Raw genomic sequence first — 20,084 nt, forward strand, 5'->3', positions numbered from 1 at the left:
GGGACAAGCAGAATACTGGTGGGAATGGGCAGGATTTCTGTCCCTGCACAACTCTCTAATCACTATACACCTCCGGGATGGAATAAAGGCGGGCCATAGAATGCGCAAAATGAAAGGATGCCTCAGACACTTTCCACTGCACAAGCACAAGATCCCAAATATCCTGATGAATAGGAAAAGAGTGAGTTGCTGAGCGTCCCCCGAAGAGGGGTCCACCACACGTGGGGGCTCCTTCTCGTCTTCCTCAAAAAGCAACACCGAGGAGACATGAAGAATAAGCTCCTGGAGCTCTTCCCACTGAAAGATGCAAACAACCGACATATCCTTGCTAACTAGTGGAACTGAAAAAACCTCCACCAGCGGCAACTGTCCCCCCAAGAGGATCCTGGAGGTCTCCCAAAATGTCTAGGTCCTCATCAAGAGAAAAAAATAATCAGCCCAAAGACCCTCAGTCGCTTGGACAAGAGGGGGGAAACGGGGATGAAACTGATGCTAAGGGAGGTCAAACCAGAGTGAGCGCGGAGGGAACCCCGTCCACCCCCCCCCCCCCGAGATGGAAGCACGACCCCCAGCCACTTGAAGATAAACCTTGCAAAAGGCTAAAACAAAATCAGGGGGGGGAAAAACCCTGGCTGCCCAATGGGACTTACTGCCAAAACAGAGGTCCCAAAAGAAACCTTCCCCTGTTTCTTCAATACAGGAGGAAGGTCACCTGAGGTTGTAGACAAAATGGAGGCGCTTCCCACCAAAAATCACAGTAAAGCCCACTGAAAAAAAAAAAATGCCCCAAGGCCTGTAGCAACTAAGAGGCCCGAACTGCCCTAGCCACTAAAGGAGGCAAGCCAGCAGCAGCTGATAGAAAGTCTCCAACAGCTTCAGTGGTAAAAGAAATCTTATCTCCCTGACCGTCAGTGGCTGGGGGAATCCCTATGTGGGCAGCGAGGGAAGCCCAGGCTTCCTCTCCCTTCAGCTGCCGGCATGCGAGGCCAAGATATGTCCGGCACCAGACAGAGATAAGAAGGCCACTATGCAAATTCCAATAGGCCTACACTAACCCAGGGAAGACAGCAATATCTTACCACCTGCTGAGACTGAGAGAAGATAGGCCAGATTAGGGGAAAGCACAGCTACTTGCATTGCAACCAAAAGTTTGTCTCAGTCTCCACCTGCTGGTCATGATGAGGTATTACCCATCAGTGAAGCTGTACTGGTCTGGAGAGGTGCTGAAGATGATACTATAAATCTACCACCCCTCATTCTCATCCTCTAGTTCTACCACTTCCCCATTTCTAGAAAAAAAACCCACATATTTGTATAGTATATTTGAGCACTCTCAACAGTTTTGTCTTCAGAGCTACAGAAAAGTTTCCACATGGGCTCTGTGAGATGGCATCACATCTGTAAGAATTTTATTATCTTGCTTTTCCTTGGAGAAGCATTTATCAGTGACCTTACTTCAAATCTCACAGGTCATTACTGCTCTGTTTAGCCCGCCCTCGTCTTTTCAGATGTCATATTGATCCTGATTGGTCTTGAAACTAACTCCAATTGTTCATGGACAAGAACTAGATGAAAAATGAATTGCTTTTTCTATTCCTTTTCACACACACTGTACCTGCTTTAGAGTAGGTGTTTGTTTTGTTGTTCTGTCTCTGGATAAGCCTAAGAACACTCTCGAGTTTGTTCACTAGCTCTGGGGCAATACTTCTGGCCCCTTCTCCTGGAGCTTCAGATCTACAGGTCTGGCTGAAAGTGCTCCATGCTTGCAAGAGGGCCCTTGCCTCATCTGGGGATACATCTGTAGCCAGAAGACTGTCTCTCAGAAGTGCTTGTACTGTATTCTCCATTTTCTCCAAAAAACATCGCCAGAGCCTATTGATGTCAACCTATCACACACAAAAGGTTGGAAAAGTAACACTCTACAGCCAGAGAATAGGACTCAGAATAATACATGCAACGGCCTCCCAACAGTTTAGGTGACAGCAATAAAATGACAAAACTGAAAAACAAGCACTTAATTCCAGCAAAGTATCCTAGTTTTAAATCTCTCCTTTACCTAAAGTGACTTGTTAGTTATTTATTTCAGAGCTAAACTTTGGTTTCCTATGTATTGTGATATTTAGGATAATTCACAGCCCAGCAATGTATTATGAGAGACAGACATGAGGGAAGCAACCAGTTGTCCTGAGATCAGTAGCATGGTATGCTGCTACTATCTGGGATTCTGCCAGGCACTTGTGAATTGGAATAGCCAATGTGGAAACAAGACACTGGGCTAGATGGACCACTGGTTTAACCCAATATGGCTATTCTTATGTTCTTAATTGCAAATCTTTGTTCCATCAGAACACTCCATAATGAGTACTGGCCAGAAATGCACTTTCCATCAGCTAAGGGTATAAAACAAATCTTTATTTCAATTTGTTCTTAAACAAGCTGCCAAAATTTGGAACACTTTATCAAAATATATTAGATCCAAAATGTATTTAAAGCTGAAAACTACACCTTTCTATTTTTTAAACTTTTTGTAAGTTTAATCTTTAATTTTTATATTATATTTTTATTTGTATCGAGTTGTTTTTAATTGTGACTTTCCAGAAATGTATGGTTCTCTTATTATAATCCATAATGAATCAAACTGATTGGAAACTGTAGAATATATGCAGTTGTACCTCATTGTATTATGATGCTAACACCAATTTCTGACAATACTCTGCAGAAGAGACCACCTCTATATTAAAGGTGAGCTTGCCAAACAAGTTATTTTCAAATGTCTTCTCAGAAATAAACATTTTTTTCTTTAGCAAGAGGGCATACTCTTCATTTTCTTAGTTTCCTAGTGGGAAACTGTGGATAGAGCAGCTGAACTAAGTCTGCTTAAAACTGTATGGCCATTGAATTTTAGATGCACTTTACTTCAGAATTCATATCCTTGCATAAAAAATCTGAAAATGAAATGGATCTTCTAAACTCTTGTTAACTATGACTGCATGTTACTTAAATGAAAGTAAAAATGCAAAAACATCTACCCCCAACTCCTGCATATGGTTACATCAATGGAAACAATGATGTGATAGTTACCTGCTCAAAGCCCCCCAAAAGCTCAGTGGTATCCATTGCACTATTCATGGTCATGATCTTTAACCTATGACCTGTCAAGAGAGCCAGTAGTTGAATTAGGCTGGTCTTGCCAACAGTCGCAGGTCCCACTAGGATTACCATCCAACCCATCTGGACACATTTCATGACAGGTTCCAGTGACTGCAATGAATGGTGGAGGAGAGCAAGCTGACCCGAGGACACAGGAGGGACACAGGTGCCACGAGTAAGGACAGAATAGCCAATCTGAAATGGAGACAATGGTACACATCTTCACTTAGCAAAAAGGATATAGGGAAGTGGACAAAGTGGGGGGAAATGTGGCTATAATCCTCAGTGCTAAGGGTCAAATATCTGAACTCCCTGACCACAGGCAACTTACTCAGGGGCTCATTCTCAAAGCACTTACACTTAAAAAATTCTACAGGTAACTGCATAACTTTGTAAGTCTAAGTCAGTGTCCCACAAAACTATTTTGCTCCAGCACACTAACAGGATACTAAGGGAGAAGCCTAAAGCCCTGATTGGCTTGACAAATTGGCTTGACCAATCAGGCTCCTCCCTTAGACCAATCATGGCCTCTGTATCCTCCATGGATACAGAGGGTGGTGTCTAAGGCCTGACTGACTCAGATGCCTAAGACTCCTCCCTTTGGACTGAACCAATCAGGGCCTTTGGCCCCTGTCTATGCATCACATGATGCACCAGGGAGGGGAAGGCCCGTTATTTAGGACTGGCAGGCCCAAAGCAGGAGCCTCAGAGCATGCTTCCTACTTCCAACTTTTTAAAAAGGTATGAGGAAGGTTTGGGGTGGAAGGGGCATCTGGTGTCAGGAGGGAGTGGGCATCCCTCTTGCCATTTTAGGGGGTTCGGGGGGGGGGGGGAGGGAACAGTGGCAGGAAAGAGTGGGCACCCTCCTGCCAATTTTCTCTCGTGCTGCGTTTGTCAGAGGTCATCAGCGAGAACCATCATCGGTGGTAGGGGACTTTTTTCAATTTTTTTAAATTGGATAGATATTTTGCGTGTGTAATACATGCATAATATCTGTGCCATTGAAAAAAATAAAACAAAACAGGCAGACCTGTCGGTAACAATTACAGTGGTGCCTCGCATAACGGACGCCTCGCACAGCGAACGCTGCGCACAACGAACTTTATGTCTTGATCCGTACAACGAACTTCGTTTCACACAACGAAGTCGCCCGAGCTGCATCCTTCCGCGCAGGCACTGCGCTTAACTGCCCTCTCTCCGCCTGGTTCCCTCTTGCCCCCCCGACTCCCCGACACGATCGGGGCAAGAGGGAGCTCAAGCCCTCTTGCCCCCCCCCGACTCCCCGACACGATCGGGGCAAGAGGGAGCTCAAGCCCTCTTGCCCCCCCGACTCCCCGACACGATCGGGGCAAGAGGGAGCTCAAGCCCTCTTGCCCCCCCGACTCCCCGACACGATCGGGGCAAAAGGGAGCCCAAGCCCTCTTGCCCCGCCGATTCCCCGACACGATCGGGGCAAAAGGGAGCCCAAGCCCTCTTGCCCCGCCGATTCCCCAACTCTCCGACAATATCGGGCCAGGAGGGAGCCCAAGTCCTCCTGGCCACGGCGACCCCCTAACCCCACCCTGCACTACATTACGGGCAGGAGGGATCCCAGGCCCTCCTGCCCTCGACGCAAACCCCCCCTCCCCCCAACGACCGCCCCCCCCAAGAACCTCCGACCGCCCCCCCAGCCGACCCGCGACCCCCCTGGCCGACCCCCACGACACCCCCAACCCCCTTCCCCGTACCTTTCTGTAGTTGGCCGGACAGACGGGAGACAAACCCGCCTGTCCGGCAGGCAGCCATCGACGGAATGAGGCCGGATTGGCCCATCCGTCCCAAAGCTCCGCCTACTGGTGGGGCCTAAGGCGCCTGGGCCAATCAGAATAGGCCCGGGAGCCTTAGGTCCCTCCTGGGGGCGGGGCCTGAGGCACATGGGCCCAACCCGACCATGTGCCTCAGGCCCTGCCCCCAGGAGGGACCTAAGGCTCCCGGGCCTATTCTGATTGGCCCAGGCGCCTTAGGCCCCACCAGTAGGCGAAGCTTTGGGACGGATGGGCCAATCCGGCCTCATTCCGTCGATGGCTGCCTGCCGGACAGGCGGGTTTGGCTCCCGTCTGTCCGGCCAACTACAGAAAGGTACGGGGAAGGGGGTTGGGGGTGTCGTGGGGGTCGGCCAGGGGGGTCGCGGGTCGGCTGGGGGTCGGTCGGAGGTTCTTGGGGGGGGCGGTCGTTGGGGGGAGGGGGGGTTTGCGTCGAGGGCAGGAGGGCCTGGGATCCCTCCTGCCCGTAATGTAGTGCAGGGTGGGGTTAGGGGGTCGCCGTGGCCAGGAGGACTTGGGCTCCCTCCTGGCCCGATATTGTCGGGGAGTTGGGGAATCGGCGGGGCAAGAGGGCTTGGGCTCCCTTTTGCCCCGATCGTGTCGGGGAGTCGGGGGGGCAAGAGGGCTTGAGCTCCCTCTTGCCCCGATCGTGTCGGGGAGTCGGGGGGGCAAGAGGGCTTGAGCTCCCTCTTGCCCCGATCGTGTCGGGGGTGCCAGGGACTACACGGAGTCACCCACCGTACCACCCGATTCGGGTAAGCGCAGGTATCGGTGGGTGGCTTATTTGCGGGGGGGTGCCTTATTTTACATTTTTTTCTAAAAAGGGGGGGCTGTCTTATTTGATGGCCCTGCCTTATCATCGGGGAAACACGGTAGAAAAAAAAAAAAAATGAACAGTTAAGTCCCAGTTTTTGCCGCTGAGACTCTGCCCTCTCACTGTAAAATTAGACTCTACTTAGTCTGTCTTTAAATTTAAAAAATGTGTGTTGTTTTAAAAAACAATTATGTTTTTAGATGTATCTAAATAAAAATAATAACCAAAAATTTATCTTTTTTTATGTCATCTTAGCATATTTTATGCTACAGAACGAATTATTTTGTTTTACATGTATTCTTATGGGAAAACGCGTTTCACACAACGAACGTTTCACATAACAAACTTGCTCCTGGAACGGATTAAGTTCGTTGTGTGAGGCACCACTGTACTCTCAATGACCTAAGTATAGTGAAAATCCACCACCACCAACAAATAACTTTTTTACATGAAAAGTGCTAGGTACTAGACACAACAAATGTTTTCTATACACACATTTTGTTGGTAACACAGTTAACTGAGAGGTAGACCTATTGTTTTTTACCATTGCTAAAACCCCATTTTCCTTTTTTTGGGAATAGCCAAGCAATGTTAGTGAATCAATTGCTTGGCTTCTTTGCTTGGGTATTTAGCTAATTTGAATGGCCAGATTGGAAAATGGGCAATCGAGATGAAAATCAAGCGGTGGGCCTTTTTGTGCATCGTGTTGGTAAAGCAATCATCGCTAAAACTGTGAAAACAGGTTTAGCAACGATTGTTGACTTTAGTGCATCTAGCCCTAAGTGCTTTGAAAATACTACTACTAATCATTTCTATAGTGCTACTAGACACACACACACCTCTTAATATCCCTTTTCAAGTTTATTTAAAATTTCTTATACCGCCCAATCAGCCTTCTAGGCGGTGTACAAATTTGTAAAAACATAGGCCAAACTTTAACTAAAATACAAGTTTGAGGTGACAATACGTCACCAAACTATAACTATAAAAACTTTCAAAAACAAAGACAAACAAAAATAAAAGGTAAAAGGCAAGAAGTACATTAGGTAAAGTAAAAGAGAACAATTAAGGAAAAAACAAGAGGGAGGGCTGCTGTTAAACTCAATAGTATTTTTGCTCGATTGCCCTTAAAAGGACAGTTAGGCCTCAAAGGCATCAAGGAAGAGAAATGTCTTTAGCTTCATCATAAAGTTAAAGTTATTTAACTCTAAGAGCTAACAACTCATTAAAAAGTGGTGATTTGGTATCAATCTTTAAGATCTACAGATATCTCAACTTTTGCAATCATGAAGTGCATCGAACTCCCATAGGCATAAGAAATGCTATAGATCAGGGATCTCAAAGTCCCTCCTTGAGGGCCGTAATCCAGTCGGGTTTTCAGAATTTCCCTAATGAATATGCATTGAAAGCAGTGCATGCACATAGATCTCATGCATATTCATTGGGGAAATCCTGAAAACCCGACTGGATTGCGGCCCTCAAGGAGGGACTTTGAGACCCCTGCTATAGATGGACAACTTTGCATCCTGTCTCTTACCTGAACACTGTATGGAGTGATATGAAATTGACGTGTTCCCACATAAGGACTGGAATGTGAGCCAAATATTTCCCTGAACACAGAAAGAATCTAAAAGAAATAAAAAAAAAAAAAAAAGGAAGTGATCAAAACTAAACTCTGAACATATACAATTTACTGTAGAAATAGGGTCAGTTTAATTTTTTTTTTTTTTAAATCTTTATTCATTTTCTTTTTTTTTTTTAAACTTCTTTATTCATTTTTGCATCAATCAACAAGTTTACAATTTTATACAATATATTATACACAATCACTTGTACATTTTTAACCATATATCTTATCAAATTATAAAATATCCCATCCCCCTCCCTTCCCATCCCATTTCTATACTACAATCACATTCATATTCTATTTTTTTCCTTAGATATTCATTCAATCTTGTAAAGGTGCCAAATCATTTGAATATTCCATTAATGGCCCCCATATCTTTTTAAAATTCTTATAATTCCCATTCTGTAATGCAAGAGCTTTCTCCATTCTATATATATAACACACTGTATTCCACCAGAACGTAAAATTCAGACTTGTATAATCCTTCCAATTCCTAGTTATGTGCTGAATGGCAACTCCTGTTAATATTAATAATAGCTTATTATTAGCTCCTGAAATTTGACTTTTATATCTCATTGAAGTGCCAAATAAGATTGTATCGTAAGACAGGGCAACATGATTTTCTAATAACAAATTAATTTGGGGCCAGATTGAATTCCAGAATGCATTTATACAAGGACAGAAAAAAATTAAATGATCTAAAGTCCCTGCTTCTTTCTTACAATGCCAACATCTATTAGACCTAGAATTATCTACTTTCTGTAAACGAACTGGGGTCCAAAACACTCTATGCAACAAAAACAACCATGTTTGTCTCATAGATGCCGACATTGTTGATTTTATTCTCCAAGACCAAATTCGTGGCCATTGAGATGCCGAAATTTGGTGCTTAATCTCAATGCTCCAAATATCCCTCAACCCAGTTTTCTTTTTTTTATTCAAATATTCACTTAATAATTTATACCACTGTGCGGCTTGGTGACCCAAGAAATCCGCCTGAAAGCAAAGGAATTCTAAACTATATTGATTATTAAGTGTCTTCCATTCAGGGAACCCCTCCTGAATAGCCTGCTTCAACTGCAACCATTTAAAACTTTGATTTTTATTCAGACCAAATTTGTGTTGCAATTGTGAAAAACTAAGCAGTGAACCATTTAAAATAACATCATTCAAGGTACGAATACCCCCTATAATCCATTGCTTCCAAACGATTTGCGCTCTGCCAATTTTGATCTTGGAGTTTACCCAAATAGATTGATGTAAAGATTTAGCAATTGGAATAGGTGACAGGTTACTAACATACCTTAATGTTTTCCATGTGTCTACAAATATTTTATCTTCTCTATATCTTCTAGGTATTTTTATACAAAGCAAATGAACCAAATGAAAAGGAAACAGGAGTCGCCATTCCAAATATAACCAATCTGGGACATTCTCCATGAGCTCTGGGAGGATCCAATACATACCCTGACGTAGAATATAGGCTTGATGATATCTATAAAAATTTGGAAAATTTACCCCTCCCTCCATAATTGATTTTTGTAAAGATACTAAAGCAATTCTTGGTCTTTTACCTAACCAAACAAATTTCGTAAGAATACCATTTAACTTTTTATAAAATGACCCCTGAAAAAAAACTGGTATCGTACTCATTTGATAACAAACCACAGGCAATATCATCATTTTAATAGTTTGAACTCTCCCCCACCATGATAAATGCAATGGATTCCATTTTTCACACATCTCTGTAACTTTTTTAAGTAAAAAATTTTCATTTTCCTTTACTGTATCATCCACATTATTTTTTATTAATATACCTAAATATTTTAGGCCCTCATCCTTCCATACAAAATCAAATGAATCGAATAGTCCTTTGACACAGTGAACATTAAGCGGTAAAACTTCAGACTTACTCCAAATAATCTTATATCCTGAAAATTTTCCAAATCTCTCTATCAACTCAAGTAGGCATGGTATGGTGGTCACTGGATTCCTCAAATAAAGTAAATTATCATCTGCATAAGCAGAAAATTTATATTCCCAATTTGAATAGGGAATACCCTGTATCCCCTTTGCTTGATTAATAGCAATTAACAAGGGCTCCAGAACAACATCAAAAAGCAATGGAGACAAGGGACAACCTGCCTAACCCCCCTCTGCAAGTCAAATCTATCTGAAAGACTATTATTAATATATAATCTTGCACCAGGGGAGCTATACAGTGTTTGAATCATTTGAATGAATCCAGATCCCACCCCAAACCACTCCAATGCCTGATACATAAAATTCCATTCTACCCTGTCAAAAGCCTTTTCTGCATCTAGAGAGACCATAAACGTCGGATCTTTTACTGTTTTTGTTAAATTTAAAGTATGAAATGCCAACCTTGTGTTATGTGAAGAATGTCTCCTTGCAACAAAACCTGTCTGATGAGTATCTATTATGTATGGGAGAGCTTTTGCCAATCTTAACGCCATTATTTTAGCAAGAATTTTCCCATCTACATTTATTAATGAAATAGGCCTGTAGTTTGATACCAAAGTAGGGTCTCTGTTTGGTTTTGGCAAAACAATAACTACCGAATCTGCCATAGCACCTGTAATACAACCATTAGTAAGTTGATACTTATACAAATTTAACAGATATGGTAAAAGAGTATTTTGAAATGATTTATAAAATTCCACTGTAAACCCATCACCACCTGGAGCGGATCCAACTCTAAGAGACTTCAATGCTTCTTCTAACTCTTTTATAGATATAGGTTCTTCTAAACTTCCTTTTACATGTTCAGGAACTTTTGGACCCTCAAGTAAATTTAAAAAATTTAAACCATCTTGTTCTTTATTTCTATAGTTTTCTGAAGAATATAGATCCTTATAGAAAGCAAGAAACTGTTTTAAAATATGCTCATTTTTAGTGTATGAATCTCCTTTGTTGTCCTTTATTACAACAATTTTTGTCCTCCTTTTTTTTGCCTTAAGATAATTTGCTAATAATTTTCCAGCCTTATTTGAATGTCCATAATACTGAGCTTGCTGATAAAACAAATCCTCTCTAACAAGCTTTGAAGATAACTCATTATATTTAGCTTTAGCTTTTAACAGTATTTGTAATGTCTTGTGTTCCCACCCTTCCATTAATTTTTTTTCTAAAATTTTAATTTCTTTTTCCAAATCATAGAATTGTCTCTTCGCTTGTTTTCTGACATATGCTGAATATGAAATAATATATCCTCTCATGGTTGCTTTAAAAGCATCCCATACCATTTCTATATTTACCTCTCCCGAATCATTAATTTGAAAAAACTCATTCATTTTTTATTTAAACTCAGTAATAAATTTTGGATCTGCAATCAAAGCATTATCAAACCTCCAAATCGGCTTTGCCTCCACTTGCTCATCCAATTGTAATTCAATCCAAACCCCACAATGATCCGATAAAATTATCAGATCTATGATGGCTTTATTCACTTTCTGAGCTATTTTATTTGAAACAAATATATAATCAATTCTTGAAAATGAATTATGCACTTGCAAACAAAAGGAAAATTCCCAATCATTAAAATGAAGAATACGCCATATATCTGTTAAATCATAAGATTGAACCAAATTGTCTAAACCTAATGATTTTAATACTTTACTTGGACTCTTATCCATTATCGGATCCATTACAGCATTGAAATCTCCAGCCACCACTAGATTAGAAGCAGCCAGTGGTAATAGTATTTTTTGTATATTTTTGAAAAACTCCATTTGATTAGTATTTGGAGCATACAAATTAAACAAGTCAAGGGTATTATTTCCCATGCTCATTTTGATATGTACCCACCTTCCCAAGGGATCTGCCGCCACCATTTGAAAATTTGCTGAACATTTCTTACTTATTAATATTTCCACCCCTGCCTTCTTCCCATTCGCTGGCGCAAAAAAACATTTGGAAATCCACCCATTTTCTAGCTTCCTAGATTCATTAATCGATCGGTGTGTCTCTTGTATGAAATATATGTCCGAATTCTGTTTCTTCAGAAAATCTAACATTTTCCTTTTCTTAATCACATGATTGAGGCCATTTACATTCAATGAAAAAAACTTAATCATCATTAACACATATATTCATTCTAATAATATCATATTTTCTCATTATTTTCAAATGATCAGGCACCCATTCATTCATAACTTCCAATAAATTCTCATTTTTCTTCCTTTCCATATGTACATTAAAACCAATCTTCCATAATCCTTTAATCCCCCTCCCCTCCCCCCTCCCTCCAAATATTCAACTGTTCTTCATCTCTCTTCCCCAAATTCATCACTAAATAAATTACTAATATTCCCTCCCACCCTATCCCACCCAAACCCTCCCTCCAAATGGATAAACTTGTAACGCACATCAGAAATGCAACCCCACACTCCCCCCAGACAACCTTTAAAAATATTTCATCTCATATATTATTAAAAATCAATTCAATTCAGATACTATCATACCTCTAAAATCAATTGATATCTTGACCACAAATAGCCCTACAAAGAAATTCATTTACCTATAATAGCATTCAATTACCTTTCATACTTCAATTTATCTTTATATTTAAAATTTTAATAATTATCCCTCTATATTTTATTATTGAATAAATTAATGATCTCCATCCCCATCCTGCAATCTTTAAAAAACATAAACTTACTACTTAAAATGTTTAATTTCATATCAAATTCATTTAAATTCATATATCACTATTTCCCTTCAAGAATATCTATTCATTTATATCATATCTATTATTTATTAAAATATATTATATCAGACCTATAAGTCAATTAATATTTACCTTAAATAACCCTCAAAGAATTCATTTACCTTAATATCATTCAAATTCATTTTCATAGCTCCAAATTATCCCCATATTTAATATTTTAATACTTATCCCATAATATTTATTAATAAATTGATTATCCATTACTATCATATCTATTACTTATTAAAATATTTTATATCCGTTTTTACCAATAAACCCTGATATTTCAATTAATTAAACTATATTAGCAGAATCTAAAATGAGTCTTTTAATACTGTCAATCTGTTTCATTTCTTCTTTCTTGACAAACTTCACATAGACATAGGTTCTGGATTTGCAAGGAAGTTTTTCAACTTTTCCGGGTCATCAAAATAAAGTGATTTGTTCCCCAAAGAAATTCTCATTCTTGCCGGGTAGTATAACCCGTACTTGTAACCTTTTTCCTTCAGCTGATCTTTCATTTGAAGAAATTGCTGTCTCACAGCTACAGTGCCTTTTTCAAAGTCTGGCAAAAATATGATCTTAGATCCTTTATAGTTTAAATTTCTGTCTGCTTTTGCCAGACTCAAGATTTCCATTGCTTGGCTGAACCTCAACAGCTTAAAGATCAGAGGTCTAGGCTTTGAATTTCCAGCTGACCTTTTAAAAGGGATCCTGTGGGCACGTTCGATTTCTAATGGGAACTTTGTATTTAACTGAAGCAGTTTTGGGAGTAAATTTTCCAGAAATTGTATTGGATTTTCCCCTTCCAAATTTTCTCCCAGGCCAATAATTTTTATATTCTTCCTCCTTCCACGATTTTCATAGTCCACCAGTTTCTTCTGCAGTTTCTTCTGTTTTCCTTTGTTTGTACTCCAGCCACTTCTACCTGCTCCACTCTGGATTCTATAACTGTCATTTTCTGACTCACTGCCTCCAATTGCCTTTCCATGTTTAAAACCTCTTCTTTTACTTCACGGATACTTTCCGCGTTTTTTTGAATTTGCTGCGAGATTTTTTTTTAGTTCCGCCATAATTTCTTTCCTTCCACTTTCCTCTTCATCCGGAAGCGGGGCTTTAGATGCGGCAACCATATCCTGTTTAAGGTGCTTTGCCATGCCAGCGTTTACAAAGGCTGCATCAATCTTCCCCTGCCTTGTGCTTGCCATCTTTATCTCTCACCCGACTCCAGAAAACCTTGAAATTTCTTCAATTTGAGGTATTTTATTTCAAATATCACTGTCTGGGGAATGGAGCAACACGATCACACTTCCATGTATCACACACGCCAAGCCACGCCCCCCTCTTTATTCATTTTCAATCTTACATCAAGTGTACAAACATCAAAACAGTAAAATTAAACATATCACTTGACAATCTTTCTACTTTATCTTATAATACATAAAATTACCACCCTACTCCTCCCATCATTCCCTCTATTATTTTTCCAATATGAAAACTAATATATAAAACCTCCCCCTTCCTATCATTAGATGTGAAGTGCAATGATTGAATCTTGAAGACACTGCTTTTGGGGGTTTCACCCCGTTGTGATCTTCTTCGTTTTACCACTTTGTGTGGTTCTGAGCACTGCTAACGTGATTAAGTTTTGACTCCTCGAATTTAAATATAGAGTGGTTGTTTTCATATTTTGTATCTATTTCACGTATCACCCATGTGGTTATTTCCTATCCCAGATTCACATTTTGGGAATCAAAAGACTAGACAGGCCAGGGCGTTCAGAAAAAGATTAGCAAAGTCAGAACCTAATCTTTCTTTCTGTAGCAAAGACATAGGATTCTGTACAGTAGCTGATGTACCTAAGCAGCGTCAGACATTTAGGGAGGACAGATGAGACTGCACACAGTACCAGGGACCCAAAAGCGACATTCTCCCAAGCCACCACATCCACTCTGTAGAACTTCGTAAAGGTGTGGAAAGTAGACCAAGTGGCTCAACAAATTTCATCAGGCAAAACAGTCTAGGACTCCACCCAGGAAGCAGCCATACTTCTAGTCAAATATGCTGTGATTGAAATATGGAGTTGTTTACCACAGGCAATGTAGGAAGATGAGACTGCCATGCGAATCCATCTGGCAATTGAAGCCTCGGAAGCTGGCTTGCCTTGTCTCCAGTGGCTGGTCAGCACAAAAAGATGGTTGGAGAGCTGGGAATAATTTGCAGGCCTCTACGCATATCCTGCTTCCGCAAAATTCTGTTCTGTTTTGCCAAACCCGTAGAATGAAATGTGGGTAAGAAGGTATGGAAGGCAGAAATCTCCTTCGGTAGAAAGGAAGGAATCGTCCACAGAGAAACACCAGACTCAGTAAACTGGAAAAAGGGTTCTCTACAGGAAAGGACCTGTAGCTCTGAAATCTGCCTTGCCAAAACAATGGCAACCAAAAACACAGTCTTAACCATAAGATCCATGAAGGACACCACTGGCAGTGGCTCATACAGAGCTTGAGATAGACCCTTCAGAAACACTTTGAGGTTCTAAGATGGGAACGGCCTGCACAGTGGGGGCTGCAATCTGAGTGCCCCTCTCAAAAACTGAGTGATGTCTGGATGAGATGCCAATGACTGCATGCCTCTCCAGGCTCTAAAACACAAAAGACTGGCTAACTGCACCTTGAGAGATGAAACCGCTAGGACCTTTTCAAGACCTGCCTGTAGGAATGCTAGAATCATCAGAATAGGAGCCTTCTCAGGCTCCAGCCATTCCTTTGTGTACCGTAGTTGGAATGTTTCCCAGGTCTTCGCATAAACCATAAACATGCAGGCTTTTTTGTTCTCTAAAGAGAATCATAACAATGGTCTCCGAATTAGGACCATGTCCTCAAGAGCCATGCTATAAGACCAAAGAACTCTGGATTCTCCATAGAAACTGGGTATTGACTTAGGAGCCTCGGATGAACCAGCAGCTTGAGACACTTGCCTCTTTGCAGACACACCAGATCCGTATTCCAAGGACTGTGGGGCCAGTCCAGAGCTACCAGATTACCTGCCCATGATGATTTGCTATTCTGCAGATGATCTGGCCCACCACTGCCCACGGAAGAAACACGTAGAGCAGGTGGTCAGTGGGCCGGGGTTTAATGAGCACATCTAACCATGTGCTTCCCAGTTCAGTCCTTCAACTGTAGAACTGATCTGTCTTCACATTCTTGGCTGTGACCAAGAGATCCATGTCTGGTTTCCTCAGCGCTACACAGTGTGAATACCCTCTGGGACAGACACCACCTCTTCCAGATCCAGAGTCTGCTGCTTAGAAAATCTGCCTGGACGTTCTCTATGCCTGCCATTTGGGCAGCCGAGAGGACTTGCAAGTGAGCTTCTGCCCACTGGAACATCATCTATGCCTCTAGAAGTGGAGCGCTTCTCGTACTTGCCTTCCTGTTTACATAAGCTACTGCTTTGGCATTGTCCAAAATAACCCAGACTGCCTTCCCCGTCAGGAAAGATTGCAACTCATTCAGCACCAAATGAATGGCTCTCGGTTCCAGACAATTTATGGTCTACTAGCTCTATGATGGAGTGGGCAACCACAATAGTGGGCCTCCCAGCTGCTCAGACTGGCGTCAATGGTGAGGGTCACCCATGGGAAAATGATTTCATTCATTACAGAAATCTGCTAATGATCCCCAGATCTTCTGAAACTTACCAAAATAACCTCTCTGTGTTGCTAATGCACGCTCCATTTTATATATATGGCATACAGAATTCCACCAGAAGTTATAGTTTAACCTATCATAATTTTTCCAGTTATATGTAATTTGTTGTACTGCTACCCCAGTCAATATAAATAAAAGTAAAGGTAAAGGGTAAAGGTGTATCTGTGTACAAAAAAAAGACATGATCTTCTGTTAGCACTGACTGTCCAGGATTGAACTGTACTAATCTGGCTTGTTTAGTTTTACAATAGGGATATTGATGTACTAGTGCTTACTGCAGTGTTTAAGATATTGCCTTTTTCTAGTTACACCCTTGTTGTGTAACTCGTGGATTATTAATAAAAATATTTTTTTTCATATGGGAGGGGGGGCGCATTAAAAAATGATCGGCCTCAGGTGTCAAATATACTAGGTATGCTACTGATGTTTAGCCTACCTTATGCAAGAAAAGAAGCCTTATGAGATTGGTTACAAAATTCGTTTGGTTTGGGAAAACACGCAGAATTACTTTAGCATCACTACAAAGAACAATTAGGGAGGGTGGGGTAAATTTTCCAAATTTTTATAGGTACCATCAAGCCTATATTCTAAGACAGGGTATGTATTGGATCCTCCCAGATCTTATGGAAAATGTACCTGATTGGTTATATTTAGAATGGCGGCTCCTGTTCCCATTACATTTAGAACATGTAATTAGTATAAAATTGCCTAGGAAATACAAAGATAATAGAATTTTACTTGATACTTGGAAAACATTAAGATATATTAGTAATTTATCACCTGATCCAATTGCTAAATCATTAAATCAATCCATTTGGGTAAACTCCAGGATCAAAATTGGCGGATTTAAGATCGTCTGGAAGCAGTGGATAATTGCAGGCATATGGACATTGAATGATGTTATTTTAGATGGATCACTGCTTAGCTTTTCACAATTGCAACATAAATTTGGCTTAAACAAAACACAATATTTTAAATGGTTGCAATTGAAGCAGGCTATTCAGGTAGGGTACCCTGAATGGAAGGGTCTTAATACTCAATATAGCTTGCAGGTCCTTTGCTTTCAGGTGGATTTCTTGGGACATCAAGCCGCAAAATGGTATAAATTTTTATATGGATTTTTAAATAAAAAAAAGAAAACTGGACAGGGATATTTGGAGTATTGAGATTGGACAGACAATTTCTGCATCTCAATGGCCACGATTTTGATCCTGGAGATTAAGATCTACAAGGTCAGCATCTATAAGTCAAACGTGGATGTTTTTGTTACATAGAGTTTTATGGACCCCAACACGTTTACAAAAGATAGATAGCATTAGATCCAATAGATGCTGGCATTGTAGATTAGAAGTTGGGACGCTAGATCATTTAATTTTTTTTTGTCCCTGTGTAAATGCTTTTTGGAAACTAATTTGGCCCCAAATTAATAAATTATTAGAAAACCATATAGGACTCTCATATGACACTATATTATTTGGTACAGCAATGAGAACTCAGAGTCCGATTTCTGCAAATAATAATAAGTTATTATTATTGACAGGGGTCGCCATGCAACAAATTACTCAAAATTGGAAAGATTATACTAAATTAAATTATACATTTTGGTGGAATTCAGTTTGCCACATATATAAGATGGAAAAGATGATAGCGTTACAACAAGGGAATATTCATAATTTAAAAAAAATATGGGGACCATTGACTAATTATTCTAATGATCAGATATCTTAGCACATGGATAGATTATATTTGGGGTTAGGGAGGGTAATGTATATCATATGGAAATAGGAGTATTGATAAAAAGGGGGAGTATTTATTTTATCTTACAAGATTATTTGATTGTAATTCAAGTGTTATGTGAAAATTGTCTTTTATTATGTATATTCACTTGATGTAAAAATTGAAAATGAATAAAGTTTAAAAAAAAAAAAGAGATTGGTTTGGACTGAATGGCAATATAAGAATGCAGAGATGAAATGGTTTTTTATATTACATAGTTTTATGGACCCCTACGAGATTACAAAAATTAGATATTAGTAGATCTAATAGATGCTGGCATTGTAGGATAGAAGTGGGGACATTGGAACATTTACTATTCTTTTGTCCCTGCATTAATTCCTTTTGTAAATTAATTTGGCCCCAAATTAATAATTTATTAGTAAATCATGTTGGACTATCATATGATACAATATTATTTGGAACAGCAATGAGAACACAAAGTCTGATTTCAGCTAATAATAATAAACTTTTATTAATTTTAACAGGGGTCGCCATACAGCAAATTACTCAGAACTGGAAGGATTACACTAAATTGAATTACACTTTTTGGTGGAATTCAATTTGTCATATATATAAAATGGAAAAAGTATTGGCAAGGTTATATTAAAAAATTTAATAAAATATGGGGACCATTGACAAATTATTCTACTGATCAGATATAATAACACATGTATAGAACATATAGAAGGGGTAGGGAGGGAAAACTATTGTAATATTAATATGATATAAAATTCTGATAAAGGGTTTATTTAATTCACATTGTAAGAACATTTAATAATAATTTCAAGTGTTTTTTCATAATTGAATGTATTACATGTATTTCACTTGATGTAAGAATTTAAAAAAAGAATAAAAAAAAAAGAAAAAAAAAAAAAGAAATTTTCAAACGGACATAAGGATTCTGAATGGATTGAATTGGGGGGGGGGATTCGACCATATGCATGGCGTGGTCTGGGAAGTAGGTTCTAATAGCTTTGGGTGGAATTTCTCATTGAAATCTTGTTTCTAGAGACAGAGAAGTCTTGCAATCATCAATCATAAAACCTATTTTGAATCCGAGTATACACCTGTTGCTAGGAGTGGGCCAAACAACAATAGAAATTTAGCCAATATAGATAAAATATTCTCCAATAGTTCCACTGTAACACCATTTTTATAGTTAGAAAGATAATCCAATAAGCTTTTAAGAAAATATGCTTGCTTGTCAATTTCCTCATTTTCCGTATCTAGTAAATATTTAGTCATTTCTCTACACAGTGGTGTACTAAGGGTAGGGCCGGAAGGGGAGGGGCAATCCACCCCAAACGAAGGGAGTATGAGGATGCCAGAGCGGTCATAGGTCTATGGTCTGACTGTGCACAGCCATCAGCTCCACTGGTCCCTAACCCCTCCGACTTCAATTTTGTTCCAGGACAGGGGACCAGAAGAGGTGACAGCCACATGCAGAGGGTGCTCCAGTCAGGCAACTGGGTGTTATGCCCTGAGTTCCCACCCTGCCAGGTATGCCACTGTCTCTATATATGGAAAATTCAAACAAGGGGTGAATATCTAACCTTCTCTCTATCTGCTTTAGTTCTCATCCTTTCACCATAGACCAAGAACACATGCTGGCCAGGATCATAGCAGCCTGGCAACTGATCAATAAGTATCAGCTGACACCAACGGAAAAGGTCACGCAGATTGAACTCCCAGGGTCCTCCTTTCTGACCCCAGCTCCTTTCCACCATTACTTTGTGGTCAACCTGCAAAAGATTAAGAAACAGCATCTTAAAACAAACCTAAACAAATAAAAACTGTAGGGGGCAAGCATACTGTTTGAATATATTTACTGCTATATTGCCTTTGCTCATTTTATTTTTGCCATAAGCCATCTTGGGTACATTTCTTCTAAGGTCATTACAAGCAATTAAAAACCGTGGTGAGGGAATAAGTTGCCGAGAAACAAACAGCCAAGTAAAGTACACATTATAAATAAACAAAGGCCTTATTCTCTAGCTTGCATTTGCAAGCTTTCAAAATTTAGCGCTACCAGTCACCTCAAAAAAGTTGTAACAGAAGAGGAAAACCACTCTGAACAGTGTTGTTCCAGCTAGTTCTCTTATTTGTAATTGTAGGACATAGGCAGATTTCTACAAGCAGCCCTTTTGCCAAGAGTAAAGGATGATTTTCCATGGTGTCAGAACACTGAATGGAAGTGCACTAGCATACTAGAAGTGAAGCTGCTGTAAAACCAGACAGGTCAAAGAGTAGGGATAGAAGAATGGTCTTCCAGAAACTAATTAGCTAATAAACTCCCTCCTTTACTAACACTTCGAATGGGTTTTAGCACTAGCAGTGGCAGTAGCTGCTCCGACGCTCATAGGAATTCTATGAGCATCGGAGCAGTTACCACCACTGAAACCCATGCTACGCGTTAGTAATGGAGGGGGATATTGATGTATGTATATTTATATAATCACAGGTATATATGTGA

At 40.0% G+C, this 20,084-nt stretch overlaps 1 protein-coding gene across 2 annotated transcripts in view; it reads right to left on the reverse strand.

Annotated features, from left to right (window-relative positions):
* MDN1 (midasin AAA ATPase 1) overlaps positions 1-20,084 on the reverse strand; it is a 943,760-nt gene that overhangs the window by 500,829 nt on the left and 422,847 nt on the right. For both annotated transcript variants that reach the window (XM_033936734.1, XM_033936735.1), the window contains exons 40-43: positions 19,165-19,353; positions 7,304-7,393; positions 3,082-3,345; positions 1,616-1,886 (exon numbers count right to left, since the gene is read on the reverse strand). In XM_033936734.1, coding sequence (XP_033792625.1) covers positions 1,616-1,886; positions 3,082-3,345; positions 7,304-7,393; positions 19,165-19,353 — 814 coding nt within the window. The remainder of the gene's footprint in view (positions 1-1,615; positions 1,887-3,081; positions 3,346-7,303; positions 7,394-19,164; positions 19,354-20,084) is intronic.

This window comes from Geotrypetes seraphini, chromosome 3, assembly GCF_902459505.1.
Source record: "Geotrypetes seraphini chromosome 3, aGeoSer1.1, whole genome shotgun sequence".
In the NCBI taxonomy this organism is placed as follows: Eukaryota; Metazoa; Chordata; class Amphibia; order Gymnophiona; family Dermophiidae; genus Geotrypetes; species Geotrypetes seraphini.